General features: G+C 50.1%; 2 protein-coding genes across 3 annotated transcripts in view; one reads left to right on the plus strand and one right to left on the minus strand.

The window, feature by feature from the left end:
* Positions 1 to 15,927, minus strand: part of Slc39a11 (solute carrier family 39 member 11) — a 407,103-nt gene that overhangs the window by 369,253 nt on the left and 21,923 nt on the right. The window lies entirely within an intron of this gene.
* On the plus strand, positions 6,490 to 14,190 carry Sstr2 (somatostatin receptor 2). Of its 2 annotated transcripts, XM_051158982.1 has the most exons (3): positions 6,490 to 6,875; positions 11,863 to 12,945; positions 13,270 to 14,190. In XM_051158982.1, the coding sequence occupies exons 2-3, from the start codon at positions 11,953 to 11,955 to the stop codon at positions 13,315 to 13,317; spliced, it is 1,041 nt and encodes a 346-aa protein (XP_051014939.1). In that variant the 5' UTR covers positions 6,490 to 6,875; positions 11,863 to 11,952; the 3' UTR covers positions 13,318 to 14,190. The 2 variants fall into 2 exon arrangements, with proteins under 2 accessions (XP_051014939.1, XP_051014938.1); XM_051158981.1 differs by having other exon boundaries at positions 6,494 to 6,875; positions 11,863 to 14,190.

The raw sequence follows: 15,927 nt of genomic DNA on the forward strand, positions 1-15,927 counted from the left end.
CCCGGCCTCCATGGCACTCAGGAGGCAGCGCTCAGCAGAAGCAGATACAGGCAGGCGGTTTTCAAGAGCCTGCCCACATCCACTTGGGTAACACGGATCTTTCTATGAGGGTTGCCTCTGCCAGAAGCAGGGTACAGGAAGCGCATTTGTACTCTCAGCTACACGGGAGGCCGAAGTAGAAGGCTCCTGTGGTTCCCTTATGCCAGGAGGCCTTGTCTCGGAAGCTAATCCCTCATAGCAGCTCCGGGTGTTCTCTCTCTCCACTCATGGTAGCTCTTCTCTAAATGGCACCACGACCATCATTCTGAGTCACTCCAAGAGAGTGGCAGGAAAATGGGAAAGAAGAGAAAAGAACAGCTGTAGAGGGCTCTTTTGGGTTCCACTCTGCAGGGATGAAACTGAGAAAACAGCGTTGCACACCCCATCCCACCCCACACCCACCACCTGCCCCTTATGGAGTTCTGTGTGCTCACGCCACCCTGAGGCCGGCATGGGAACTGCAGTCCAAGGGGTTGAAAGTCCCTTCATTCCAGAGTTCTCTTTCTACAGTCTCAGATTCTCAGGGTAAACTGAGGTCTGAAAACATAAAATTAAAATTCCAGAATAAGCCACTCACAAGTTTAAAAAAAAAAAAACTTTTCCTGGGGGCTGGAGAGGTGGCTCAGTGGATAAGAGCATTGTCTCCTCTTCCAGAGGTCCTGAGTTCAATTCCCAGCAACCACATGGTGGCTCACAACCATCTATACTGGGATCTGACGCCCTGTTTTGGCCTGCAGGTGTACATGCAGATAGGGCACTCATACATAAAATAAATAAAATCTTAAAAAAAAAAAAACTTTTCCTATTGTATTCCTGTTGTGTTTATTATTAGTTATTATTATTATTAGTTATTAGTTCGCTTCTTTTTACTATGCCTAATTTTTAAAAAGTGTATCATGAGTTACATGCATTGAGGTAAAACATAGCCTACATAGGGTTTGGTACTAGGTGGCAGTCTCAGAGCAGACCCCACAGAAAAAGGAAAGTACCTGTCAATCAACTGCAGTGACTGGATCATTTCCCAGCTTTTGCTTGCTAGGTGTAGAGGCTCCTCTGGAGTAGAAACATCTGACTCAGAGAGAACTAGAACCTACAAAGAGATGGAGCATGATCCAGGGCAAAGACCATGCTCCACCAATACCAGGCTAGCATCTCTGCCTGGAGCCCCTCCATGGAGCTGCCCCACCCCCACCCCCCAGAGCCATGCTAAAATGCAAATGTCATGGCTCAGGAAGAAATGGGCAAGGAGGATGTCCAGAGAGGTGAGGGGACAGGGCAGGACCCCTCACTAAGTCCCCTGACTCCCGAGGACGCACAGGCATGTAGTCCCAAGGAACAAAGATGATTCCATCTGAAGCTGCCATCCTATCTCTGAGACAGGGCCCCTCATGACTCTGCATACAGATGGAACCTCTGGCCCCTTTGCGGGCTGCTGGGCCACTCACGAGCTGGGCCACACCATTCTATCAGACACAGCACAAGTTTAGGGTGGAAACTGGCCAGAGGCCGAGAGCTGTCATCCTACCCTGGTTCTTTCACACAAGGGCATGGCTAGGTGACAGGTTCTAAAGCTTTGGTCCAGTGCAGGAGTACAGAGGTCCCCAAGGCCTTGTGCCTGCACCACTTACACAGTGGCAAGATCTCAGGCTGGGATTACTTCTGGGGCGTCTCTTCTCACAGCTCACGGTGAAACCACCTGAAGAGCTCCAAAGTGCTGGGCTCCCTCCCAGACCTGGGAAACCAAGACCTCTTAGGACAGAGCCAATCCAGTCCTCTCTATAAAACTCCCAGGTGCCTCTGCACAGGCTGGCAGAAGTCCCACCCTATAGGCAGCTGTCCTTTCTCCATCTGCCTAAAGAGCTACAGATCACCCACCTGCATCACAGGCGATAACCTGACACTTCTGAGCAGGAAAGCAGGTCAGGGGTGGACTAGACAGCTGCCAGAGCCGTCAAGTATTGGGGGACTATTGAGAAGCCATCTGCAAAGACATCCTGAGGCTAAGAACAACTACAGACAATTAAAACCATGGCTGGGGGTGGCTCAGTGCATTAAGTGTTCACTGTGTTTGAGCATCTGAGTTTTACCCTTAGAACCTACACATGGGGGGGGGGGGGGAGCCAAGCGTGGTGGTACATGCCTGAAATGCCCAGTGCTAGCTAGGGAAGTAGGGAAAGGCGGATCCCTTGTGCTCCTCAGCCAGACAAGCATACTTGGTGAGTTCCCGGCCAGTGATTAGCACGCACATGCGCGCGCACACACATATGGGGGGAGGAGGGGTAAACAGACAATGCCTAAGGAATGACAGCAAAGCCAGACCTCTGACCTTCTACACATGCCTGTGACCCTGACATGCACCTACATACACACACACAGAGAGAGAGAGAGAGAGAGAGACAGACAGACAGACAGACAGATAGAGACAGAGAGGCAGAGAAACAAAGAGAGACAGAGACAGAGAGAACAATAAAGCCAGGTGTGGTGGCGCACGCCTTTAACCCCAGCACTCGGGAGGCAGAGACAGGCGGATCTCTGTGAGTTCAAGGCCAGCGTAATCTACAAAGTGAGTCCAGGACAGTCAGGGCTGTTACACAGAGAAACCATCAGGGGGGAGGGGAGGCAACAAAAGCTCCACATTAGGGGAATGGTCCTTCTTCCATATAATTAAATTGGTGGTGGAGAAGATGGATCTGCCACCCTCTGTTGCTCAGGGCAACTGTGCTGTGGGTACTCGGAAAGCAGGTAGCTTGAATTGGTAGCTTTGTGACCTTGAAGAACTCAATCTCTCTGTGCCTTGGCTGGTCCATTCACAAAAGAGCATATCAATCATGCTTTGTAGGAAGGTTCTCGGGGCTAAATCACGTGTGGAGTTCTGGGGTAAGTAAAGGACAACCAGTGTCTTTCTGCAAGATGTCTTGGAATGACCAAACTAATAGTGCCAGTGGCAGATGCCAAAAGTATTCAAGGGTCGCTGAGACCATAGACATGTGCTCCATGCAGACAGTGGGCCAGGAATCGATGACACATCACGGTATTGTCATCTGCAAGGCAGGTGTGGTGCACCACCTCTCCTGAGCTGTCCGCACCCTCCTCCTGAAGTCACCTTAGAGAAAGCTACATCTTTCCCAACTCTCACCAAGGACTTGCTCCGGGTGAGCACTGGGGACTCTTGGTGTGTGGTTGGGGATGACATACTAGCGGAAGAGAGCTGCTAAGACTGGCAGAAGGAAGGACTTCCTCCCTTGCCCAGGGTTTCATGGCCATGTGGGCTGTGTCCTGTGGGAGAAACCTAATGCACTCCGGCAAGTGGACTCTTGCCTTTCTAGTCCCTAGTTGAATGGCCTTGGGCAAGCCACCTGGCCTCTCTGAGTTTGGTTTCCCCACATACACAATGCTGGGCCATCAGCTCTCTACATCAGGGGCTCCCAGGTCCCTCTTGGGAGCAGCGTTTCTTCATGCACCTCCAGCAGGGTGGATAGAGGAACCGGAAGGGGAGTGAGAAAAGCAATAGCTCACTCCAGAGGTGGAAACCGTTGGAGGCTCCACCCACCCACGTAAAGCCAATGGAAAGTGCAGGGAGTAGGGAGAGAGAAGGGAAGAGGGGCTCACGTTGCATCCAAAGATGCACAGTGCATCCAAAGAGATGCCAAGCCCTCTAGGCCAAATGACAGTATCTTTAAAGGATTACGGTAATCCAGGGCCATATTTTCCAAACAAATAATCAAGGCCAGGTATGGTGGCACATATCTGCACTCCCTGCAGGCTGGAGGCAGAGGCAAGAGGACTCACCACACATTTGAGGCCAGCCTGGACCACATAGTGAGTTCCAAACCCCTGCACGCTTGACATGCTCCGTCCACAGAAATGTCACAAGCGCGGATGACAGACACTATGCCAGACACCTGGTCCGCCATATAACACCCCCAAACAATCCAACTCTCCTCCTAGGGCTCACAATTTCCTCTAAGCTTAACTGCAATATTTACTTTCACCAAATTGATGGCAGACGAACAGTTTCTCCCCACTTAATTGATAAAGCCTCTAAGGGACCAGACAGAACGACCTACTTGAGAGTGCCCAGCCTTCTTGCCTGCTGAGCTCCCAGACTATGAACTTTCCCACAAGAGTGGGCTAAGCCCTGGCCTGGTCCTTTGACCCATCACCATTGTTCATTTCCTGCCACCTAGTGTCCCTCTGATAAGTGCAAAATGGGAGAAGTGTGTCATTTAATTGGCTTAGCCATCTTCCTGCTGGCCAGTCAGGAGGCCATCACCCTTCCAACCCCTGTATATTTTGACTCAAGGTTTTGTTACTTAGTTACGGAAGGAGCTGCTGAGGGGAGGACAGGCTTGCTGCAAATTGCTGGGAGAGGGTCAAAAGAGTAGAGTATGTCAAACAAGGAATGGGAGCTCGAAGCTTGGGGGTTGGCGGGGGTGGGGCAGCAAAGCCAACAGCTATTTTAAAGAGTTCTTTGGAGGCCTTCTGGAGTCCAGGGAGGGGAGGGGAGAAAGGCACACATGACCTGGGCAAAATCAATAATTGTTCTAGATGCCGTTTTCTGCCGTCAAGGTCAAAGTGTTCAGCTATTACTGGGCCACCTGTAGATGAGATAGGCGTGCCTGGGGGTCATCCATTGGACCCGGACCTGACTCTGAGAGGGCTGGGGAAAGACTTCACAAGTGTATGAAGGGTGGCTTCCGTTGTGTGTGTTCAGCATGCGAAGAGCATACAAAAATGATGCCCAGGTTGTTTGGGAAAGGATTATTTAGCTGATAGGAGCAGGCTGCTTTTGCTGGTGATGTTGATAAGGAGCCAAAAGTACAGAAACCAAAAAAACGTACACTGCCCCCTGGGGGTCACCTTGTGTGTGGGAGAAGGAAACTTTGAGAACCAGAGGTTCCTGTTTTGCACGAGCTGTTTTTTTCTAAACAACACACAGAACTGGGCAGCAACAGTTGGAGAACTTTGACAAGGTCACGTGATGGGGGGATCTGAACTTAGAATTGGCACGTCGTGGCTCTTCACTCTTCTCTGGCCCTGGAAGCTGGCTGGGTCATTGGTTTTTTTTCTTTTTCTTTTTCTTTTTTTTTTTTTTTTTTTTTGTTTTTTTGTTTTTCGAGACAGAGTTTCTCTGTGTAGCCTTGGCCATCCTGGACTCACTTTTGTAGACCAGGCTGGCCTCGAACTCACAGCGATCCACCTGCCTCTGCCTCCCGAGTGCTGGGATTTAAGGCGTGGGCCACCACGCCCGGCTCTTTGGGTCATTGGCTTTAAACTAGAGGTGGCAATATGCATTGTAACAACTGTGTCACACAGGTGGGAGGAGGCTTTCCCTTGAGCTCATCCGATGCCCCCCTTCTTTTCCCCAGAGCCACTCCCCTCAGCTTGAGAGCTGTTCTTTTCCGGCCCTCAACCCCCCCTAAAAAGCTAAAGACAAGCTGTCCCCCTAACATCACCAGGACCCCAATGAATCTCTACCACGCCCACAGGGGCCAATATCTCATCTCACAGAGTTGGTGCCAGTAGATGCCTATGAGTGACACCCTGACTTACAAGCAGTCCCCAGACTGCTGTTACCTGCTGGCTCCCTTTCTCTGTCAACCCTCACCATCATAAGGCAGCTTCTGGATTTATGCTTTTCCCAGATGAGCACGCAAGGGGATCATAAACAGGATGGTCACATCAGGGCGGCTAAGCCCATGGAGAAAGCTAATCAGAGTTTGCTTTCTGGTTTCCCGTGCTCTAGGAACCACATAGGGCGTGTGTGTGTGTGTGTGTGTTGAGAGGTGAGGGAAAGGTGGCTACAGGATTGATTATGACTTATTAAACTATTGGAACACCGACTGAATCATCACAGTCAAAAATAAATAGCTGCAACTTGACGCGACACATCTCCCACTTCTTGCTGGTCCCTCTTTGCTCCTGCAGAGCGCCACAGAGCGTAGGAGGAGCGGTTAGGTTGGGTCAGACCAGCAGGCACTGACTGACAGGCTAAATTAAAGCTAGGAAAGACTGTGCGGCCCTGGGGCCTCCAGTTGGGAGACTGGTCTAGCCCAGCTCCTGCTGCCTGCTGGGACTGAAGCCAGATGCGGCACACACACACCTGCAGGCGCTTGCAGCGGGAGACCCGCTGGCTGTTTTCACCCCCTTTTTTCTCTGCCCTTTGCCTGGCTCTGCAACCGGTGCCCTGTTCCTGGGACTGGTCCGTGGTAGGCACGGCTTTGCAAACTTGAGACTTAAAGGTCCCGGAGGTAGTCTAGGTCACCCCAGTGGCAGCACCAGCTGCCTGGAATTTGTTGGGTAAAACCGAACGAGTCTGAAATCGCAGAGAAAGCCGTGCGCGACCTCACCCGGAGGAGTCGTAGGGACACTGATTTCGCTCCACCCACCCATCCCCACCAGAATCCAGGTCTACTGTTCCCTCCTCCCCGGGCGCCCTCGGCCACCGGCAGGTTTCCTCTCTCTGCTCACCGGGTCCAAGAGGACCCGGCGGGCGGAGCGAAGCTGCTGTGACGTCACGGGAGGGGGCGTGAGGAAATGTGCCCAGGGGCTGCCACCCGCCCGGGCCAGTGCTAGCGGCGCAGCCACCGGCGCGCTAGCGAGGCCACCCGCGCCCGGAGCACCAGTCCGCGGCCGGGCGTCAATGATCTGCAGGCTAGGCTAGCTCTCTCGGGGCCCAGGCTACCTCTCTCAGAGCGGCCAGTACGAGCCAGCCAAAGAAGCTCAAAGCAGAGCGCCACTCGCCAAGCTGCTGCGCTCCCGGGTGCCTGATTGGGTAAAGGACAGCTTCTGAGTGCCGGAAAACACAGAGACCCGAGTGTTCGTGGAAAAACAAGGTGAGAGGTATGTGTGGTCGCCCGTCTGTGTGCACATGCGTGTGTCACCGAGAGATGGAGGGAGCGACAAGCGCACTTGGGCACCTGCAAGCGTCTGCGCTGGGCATAGAGCGCCAATCCGGGCGACCTGCCTGTTGGTCCCGGCGCGCAATTCTCTGCTTTTGTGCCTTTGGAGGTGACAGGTGGAAATGAGAGATGCGTTTCCTAGCGTCAGAGGTGGAAAGGTAGTGTGTTCCAGGATGGATTTGTCCGCAAAGCCAATGCCCAGATACGGTGGCGTGTGCCCTGCGAGCCGGAGTGTCCAGGTGCTAGCTTTGATGGGGACAACTTAATTTCCTAGCCACTTGAAAAAAACAGCCCTGGTCCAAGAGGAGAAGGGACATGTCAGGTGCCACCACAGGGTTCCTGAGTCCACACCGTGAGACCTAAGTTAGGGACAGGTGATGGGGACATCACCGAAAGAGAAGGAAAGCAGATTCTTCCCAGTTTTTTGTTTTGTTTTGTTTTGTTTTGTTTTTTCATCGCCGGATGGGGAGGCAGCCCAGACTGTATGCAGTCAGCTCCCCACCCCACCCCACCCCCAACCCCCAACACACACACACAGCCGCCCTCAGGCAGAGACATCTGTCTAGATTGGAAAGAACCAACCACTGAATGGTCAGGTCCCCAAGCGACAGTTCAAGCGCTCCTAGCTGTCGCTGGCAGCTCGGTCCCCTCAGCATTTCGAAGCTGGACATGCAGGCACCGCAGTCCACTCTCCCTTGTCTGACTGGAAATGGTGGAAAATCCTTTAGGGAACACTTTGTTTCCAGGGTCAGAAAGTTAACAGCCCCAAATATTTCCCCCACACTAACTCTGTGGTCCTGAGGCTTGACTATCTGCCTCTAACCCCAACGCAGAGGGGCACTCTAGCGCCATGGTGGACCACACAGGGTTGCTGACGATCCTGGTGCCGGCTTCAGCTCCAGCCTCGGGTTCTTGGAGCTGGGTGGGGGTGGAGGCGTCTGGCAGACTTCGAGGGAGGTGGTCTTGAGGGCTTACAACAGAGAGATGTTGGACCCAAAGCTGTGACATCTCACCCACCCCACCTCTCATTTCTCCGGCTGTGGAGCACACTATGGGAATAAGAGAGGGGGTTCTGAGAGAGTGGCAGTCCACTCTCCATCAGAACCAGGACTCTCTCCAGGGTGAAAAACACCCACCAAGCTACGGCCAGTGTTTAACAGCTTTGACAGTGGAAAAACAAAGCAGAGCATCAGACTTCCTGGTGCATTTAATTTAGCCACAATTCAACAAGTATCGACCAGTGGCTTTCAGAATTCACTTTCAGTGAGACAATCATAAAAGAAAAAGAAGTCACTTGGAGATTTAGGCACTTGACTTGTTACATAGGAATCCTATTTTGTTTGTTTGTTTGTTTGTTTGTTTTGGTTTTTTGAGACAAGGTTTCTCTGTGTAGCCTTGGCTGTCCTAGACTCGCTTTGTAGACCAGGCTGGCCTCGAACTCACAGCGATCCGCCTGCCTCTGCCTCCCGAGTTTAAGCTCAAGCTTTCCTTGGAGGAGTCTCTGTGTTCCCATGGGGTTCTCAGCATTATGACTTCCACCCACCTTCCAACGCTCTGAACACACAGTTGTTATGGCTCACCCCCCCCCAAAGTGGAGGTGTGTCTCAGCCAATTCCAGAGGAAAATGACCCCCCCCCCCCATTCATTCTGGATCTGCACAAACAACACAGTTAGGGCTGAAGCACCACAATGGGCCCTATACCAACAAAGTATTTTCCCCGCCCCCCCCAACTTCCAGGCTCTAGATAGGCAGATAGGTATTCTATGGCCCCAGCAGGCCTTCAGTTCCAGTCAGACACTGAGGTGCCCTCCAATGGTACATAGATGGCACAAGCTAATGGTTACTGCAAGGCCCATTGCAGGCAGTATGAATAGAATTCTGGGTCGGTAGAATTCTATAGTATTAAGTAACTGACAAGATAGGGAAGAAAGAAAGAAAGAAAGAAAAAAGGCAGTGAAAATAACTCACGTTAATTCAGGGATACTAAAAATAGTTTCTTTACAGGTTCTGTTTGTAACAGCTACTTGCTTATGCTTGTTTATACCCAATGCAGACGCAATGCCGTGGGTCCCCAAAATACAAATGCAAGAATCCTCACTGTACTGAGCATATGCTGGGGAAATTAATGCAGAAAGAAAAGCCAGGCACCTGGCAGTATGCAATGAATCAGAGGCAGAGGTGGGCAAGGCGCACCGGCCTGCTGCTGGCTTCCACTTTACTTTCTCTGCAGCCTCTACCAGCATTGGGCATTCACTTAGAAAAGCACTCTGCTTAAGGGAACTGTGTCAGGCAAGTGAGCTAGTGATGCCGGACACTCCAGCCTTTGACCAACTCTCCTCTTTCTGGACAGACCTCCTACCCTGAGCTCTTGCCCCCAATTCCTGAGAACCCCCCAAGGAAGGACGGTGTTCTAACATCCTTTGTTCATAGCCTTATCTCCATGCAATTCAAACACTTATGTGACTTGACTCATTTCCTGTCTCCCCCATTAAAGTATTAGCTGCTAGAGGACCCCAGCACAGTGACCACCCCAAAATGTTTTATAACTGTGGTAAATCACTTAATTATGGGTTGATCTGGTGCTTTACATCTTAGGCCAAGCCAGCAGCATCCTCATTATTTTCTCAGCATGCAGGTCACTCAAGAGTCAGTTGCCTGAGTACCAGCCACCAATTTCCATCCACTGAACATCAGCTGGGACATGGTGAAAACCACAGAAGACTTGGAGCCAGCTGGCTCATGTTCAAATGCCATCTCATCAAGGACTTTAGCTCTCTAAGCCTTAGTTTCCACATCTTTAAGTGAGGAAGGACACCTCCTGAGGTGGTTAGGGCGACGGAGGGGACAATGGGTATGAATGAAGCCCACCAGTGTTTAAAGCCTCTTTTGACATTCACGAAGAGTCTGCATCCCCCACCTAGCTTCTGATTTTGTCCTAAATCAGAGAACTACAGGAAAAAAGGCCACTCATGAGGAGCCTTTAGGAAAGGGTTTTCCCAAGTATGGGTTGAGGATAGAGGGCATTGAGTATTGGAAGAACAAAACCAAGGGGGGGGGGGGGACCTAAAACACATTTTTTTTAATGACAGAAAAACACTCTTACTTTTCATATTGAAGACTATAACTTGGCTCACTGTGTAGGCAGGTTTCAATAAATTAGAGATAATGAGACAGTAGAGAGAAGGGGGGGTAACATTTGTAAGGTTCTGGTTATGAGCCTGCACGATGCTAGGCATTTGCACACGTCTTCTCTTGTTTAATCTTCATGACACCCCCATGTTGACAAAGGAGAGTCGCAGCAGTTAAGGGCTGGGCATGAGGTCACGTGGGGCTCAGCTACAGAGCCAAAGTTTATTCCCCCTTTAAGTTCTTGAGTTTTCTCACTATGGTAGTCTCTGATTGAAAACTCTCCCAAACAGGCATCAAGCCAGCCTAGAGTTCATCATTGGGCCCCTGAATGCTGGTGTCAGACCCATCCAGGGCCAAGAGCTGCAATGCTCCAAGATATGCCTTTTTACAGTCTGGACCAGTCAATTCCTTAGGGGTCAAAGTCTATGTGTTTGAAGCCATACCCATCCGCCACACGTGCGTCATCAAGGATGATGGTTTAACTCAAACCCTTCCCCCACCATTTGAAAAAGACCTCAAAAAGTCTGCAGGCTGACAGGCGGGCTGGCAGCTAGATGGAAAAAAAGAAAACTCGTTTTTCAGATGGAAAAAAAAAAATGCATCTAAGAGGATCCAGGCATGGTAGCTCAGGCTTATAACCCCCAGCACAAGAGGCTGGGGCATGGGGAGTGCTACCTGGGCAAAGTCAGCTTTGGTGACATAATGAATTCCAGGATACCCTGTCTCCAAAAAATCAAGAGAGGGAGGATGAAGCGGGAGTGGGAGGGGATGGAAGGAGACTGGGAGATGGCTCAGTCAACAAAGCATTTGACTTGCAAGCAAGAGGACCTGAGTTCAACCCTCAGGACCCACATAAAATCTTCCCTGTGTGGTAACGCATTTCTGTAATCACAGTGGGTGCTGAAGCAGACACAGGCGGATCCGTGCACCTCACTCAGCTGTTAGCCCAGGCCTCATGGTGACATATCCTCACTCAAATGGCGGTGAGGGGTAATTGTACCTATGTAATCACAGCTGGGACTAGCCTCTGGCCTACACACAGACACACAGCCATACACACACACACACACACACACGCATGCAGCAGCACACAGATGAATACATGAAAGAAAGAGAGAGTGGGAGGAAAATGTCTAAATAAGAAGATAAACCACCCACGAAAACCTTCACTTACCAGGAAACTGGGACAGAGGGGAGGACATCCTATTGGGACTCTAGATGAGAGAAGCATGGGAGAATGGCAAAGTAGAAGGATCCAGAGGGTCCTAGAAACCTACAAGTAGAACATTATGATAGGCAGATTTGGGCCCAGGGGTCCCGCTCAAACTAAGGCACCAGCCAAGGACAATACAGGTGGTGAACTTTAAACCCCTACCCAGATCTAGCCAACGGTCAGAACAGTCTCCACACTTGAGTGGAGAGTGGGATATGACTTTCTCACGTACTCTGGTGCCTCACATTTGACCATGTCCCCTGGAGGGCGAGACCTGGTGGCACTCAGAGGAAGGACAGCAGGTTACCGAGAAGAGACTTGATACCCTATGAGCATATACAGGGGGAGGTAATCCCCCTCAGGAACAGTCATAGGGGAGGGGAATAAGGGGAAAAGGGGAAGGAGGGAAGAATGGGAGGACACAAGGGATGGGATAACCATTGAGATGTAACAAGAATAAATTAATAATAAAAAATTTAAATAGAATTAAATAAAATAAAAAGAAGATAAACCAGAAACACGGGACACAGAAGGAGCCTAAATAGCCTGGGACTGATGTTTTCTTTTCCTTTTCCCAGATGCCACAATAGATTCTTGGCCCCCAGAGCCCACTGAGGTGAGAAGAAGATCTCTGGGCTGCTTGGTTCTAGACTGTCTGAAAAGCAGCCATGGAGATGACCTCTCAGCAATTCAACGGGAGCCAAATATGGATGCCCTCTCCATTTGACAGTAACGGTTCACTGGGGCCAAGCAATGGCTCCAACCAGACAGAGCCGTACTACGACATGACCAGCAACGCGGTCCTCACCTTCATCTACTTCGTGGTATGCGTTGTTGGGCTGTGTGGCAACACGCTCGTCATTTATGTAATCCTCCGCTATGCCAAGATGAAAACCATCACCAACATTTACATCCTCAACCTGGCCATTGCAGATGAGCTCTTCATGCTGGGGCTGCCCTTCTTGGCCATGCAGGTGGCGCTGGTCCACTGGCCTTTCGGCAAGGCCATCTGCCGGGTGGTCATGACTGTGGATGGCATCAATCAGTTCACCAGTATCTTCTGCTTGACAGTCATGAGCATCGACCGTTACCTGGCTGTGGTCCACCCTATTAAGTCAGCCAAGTGGAGGCGACCCCGGACAGCCAAGATGATCAATGTGGCTGTGTGGGGTGTCTCTCTGCTGGTCATTTTGCCCATCATGATATATGCTGGCCTCCGGAGCAACCAGTGGGGGAGGAGCAGCTGTACCATCAACTGGCCAGGTGAATCTGGGGCATGGTACACAGGGTTCATTATCTATGCCTTCATCCTCGGGTTCCTGGTACCCCTCACCATCATTTGTCTTTGCTACCTGCTTATCATCATCAAGGTGAAGTCCTCCGGGATCCGAGTGGGATCCTCTAAGAGGAAAAAGTCAGAGAAGAAGGTCACTCGAATGGTGTCCATAGTGGTGGCTGTCTTCATCTTCTGCTGGCTTCCCTTCTACATCTTCAATGTCTCTTCTGTGTCTGTGGCCATCAGTCCCACCCCAGCCCTGAAAGGCATGTTTGACTTTGTGGTCATCCTCACCTATGCCAACAGCTGCGCCAACCCCATCCTGTACGCCTTCTTATCTGACAACTTCAAGAAGAGCTTCCAGAATGTTCTCTGCTTGGTCAAGGTGAGTGGTACAGATGATGGGGAACGGAGCGACAGTAAGCAGGACAAATCCCGGCTGAATGAGACCACGGAGACCCAGAGGACCCTCCTCAATGGAGACCTCCAAACCAGTATCTGAACTACCCAGAAACACAACATGCGCACACACGAGCCAAGCCCTGCCTCCTGGCAGTGCATTTGCCGCTCTCCTGCTTCCTGCCTCCCCTACCCATCACTCCTGGCTTCTAGAACATGAGCCCCCGGTCAGAGAGCAGGATTTGAGCCTGCTTGGCTGAGAGGACAGCCCTCTGAGTGCTTCTCCCCTAAAGTGACCGTTTTCGTGCAGGCAGACAATTCAAGGTCTGGAGGAGAGGACTTCATCGCCTGGGTGTGACCTTGTGGAAAGCAGCAGCCCAGCAGAACCCGGAAAAACCCAACCTAAACCAAACCCGTGTGTGTGTGTGTGTGTGTGTGTGTGTGTGTGTGTGTGTGTGTGTTTATACACTATGTAATCTTGTGATCTGCTATTTTACATTTGTATATTCCCATGTATCTCTGCGGAGCCAGTACATACATGTCCTGTGTGTGTAAAACCAAGTAGCTAGTTCCTGTGTGTCTAGTATAGGGTGGACATTTACCACAACACTGAACCTGAAGAAATGGACTCACCACAACAAAGCCAATCGCGTGTAAGCTTCCGCATTTCTCTTGCATGGGCCTTTCCCAGAGCCAGGAGGAGCATGAGCGGGATGGTATGTTCTTATGAATGTACGTGTTTGTTTAAAAAAAAAAAAAAGGTGAAAGTAAGTAAGGTACTTTTGTATTCTTCTTCCCAGAGGGCCCCTAAGCTATAAATGTGTCTAGCCTCACAGGCGCTCCCTTGGTGCCAGGGTTAGGCATTTCATCAATTTCAAACAAGTTAAGTCAATGTAAGAAGAGCGAGGGAAAACATACTGTGAGAGCCAGAATATAAACTCGCGCTTGCCTCTCAGATACAATCAGTTACTCATTTACCCAAAAGGACTTAAAGGGCCGTGGCCATCCATCACTGTGTTTATCAAGACAAAGCCTGCTTTGATATCAGATTGTATTTTTCTCTCCTCAAATTGCTTTAGTTTTACTTAGGGAGCCATTGGGGAAGCTGGGATCAGTACCCTGAAAGGCGAAACCAGACTGGGATGCTTGTGGGGAAACAATTTTCTCCCCAGCACACACACACACACACACACACACACACACACACACACACACACATAAATAATAACAACACGACAAATTAAGTAGAATAATACCTTTAAGGAAAACCATGAAATTGCCTTGTTTTTAATGCCAGATAAGACTTCTTAAGGAAAGAAAGAAAGAAAGAAAGAAAGAAAGAAAGAAAGAAAGAACGAAAAAGAAAAGAAAAGAGAACCGTAACTGCACAATTCCTCCAAGGTGTTTTAGAATTTCTTCTTGTTCTTGGCTTATTGGTTCTTGGGGGAAAGTTGTTGTTTCTTCCTGCCTATGCATATGTGGTGTGTATGTGTGTATTTATGCCTGTGTGCGCATGAGTGTGTATGTATGCATGTGTGCGTGTACTTCCGTGTTAGGCTAACTGTTGATATTGCTCTCTCTCCATTATGCTCTACTTTATTTTACTGAGACACGGTCTCTTGGTGAAAGGGAAGCTTGCCAGGCAAGTGAGCCAGCCCACCTAGAGGACCCCACCTCCACCCCTTGGGCGCTGCTGTTACAAATGGGCTGCCGTGCTCAGACAACATTTCCATGAGCCCTAGCGACCCAGATTCAGACCCTCACACTCGGGCAGCAAGTGTGCTATCCAAACCAGCCATCTCCCCAGTTCTCAAAGGTGTATTTATTATTAGTGGGGAGGGGGCATGTTTTTCGTGGCACACGTTGGATGTCAGTGAACGTCTCTGTGGAGCTGGTTCTTGCCTTCCACCTTTATGTGGGTTGTGGGGACCAAGTTCAGGTCACCTGGCCTGCCCAGCATGCCCCTTCACCTGTGAATTCATCTCCCTAGCCCTCAAAGACGGTTTCTAAATAACCTCACACAAAGCTGAACATTATGAAGATTACACTACCGAAGACTTGTGAATGGTGCTTATGAAACATTAAGTTAGGGCCAGCTAACGGAATACGGAGATGTGTACAGGGCAAAGGCTGTGTTGCCTCGTTCATCAGTGGCACAAGTGTCAAGTGTCATACACTTAATGCTATGCTTAAATATGCTAACTAAGCTATTCCTCACGCCACCAGTGACTAACTGACTGTTTCCAGTTATACACGGGTTTGTGTACAAATGATAAGAAGAAAGCCAGCCCTCGTCCCCTGCTTGATCACAGCTCTAGGATAGGAGGAAATGCAAGTGCAGGTGTGTGGATGCTGCTGCCCGCTCTGGGGTCTAAGCATCATGCTCAGCATCCCACGTGTAGACTTCAATTATGTTTGAAAATGTGTTTTCTCCTTCTGGCTCCCTAAGCAGGGACAGTTCAGCAGTCAGAATGTCTGGCTGCCCTACCTGTGGCTATCTGTCCTTAGTGGGCTACCTGTGGCTATCTGTCCTTAGTGGGCTACCTGTGGCTGCCTGTCTTTAATGGGCTGTGTTGGTTCTCAAGCTATGTCACTCATACTGCCTGGCTCTCCCAAACTACTTACTATGGCTTAGAAAAATGTGTTCAGTGGGATTTATGATATGCAAATAAATCCACCCAATCATAAAACAAGGGTATAGGGACATACAGAAAAATCTCAGACTGTCACCAAAGGCAAAGCTAGCTACAAGTTCAGCTTTGGGCTGGCTTCTTGGCACCCATAACAAATAGTAAGTTGCTGCTTCCTTTTCTCTTGAATACAGGCAAGAAAAATTTGGGAGGAAACTATAGATTCACCTTTACCATTACCACAATTGGAAAGATTCATCTTCAAATAAATGCCTGTTGTTGTTGTTGTTGTTGTTGTTGTTGTTTTGGCTTTTTTGAGACAGGGGTTTCTCTGTCCT

The sequence above is a fragment of the Acomys russatus genome, chromosome 16, assembly GCF_903995435.1.
Source record: "Acomys russatus chromosome 16, mAcoRus1.1, whole genome shotgun sequence".
NCBI lineage: Eukaryota > Metazoa > Chordata > Mammalia > Rodentia > Muridae > Acomys > Acomys russatus.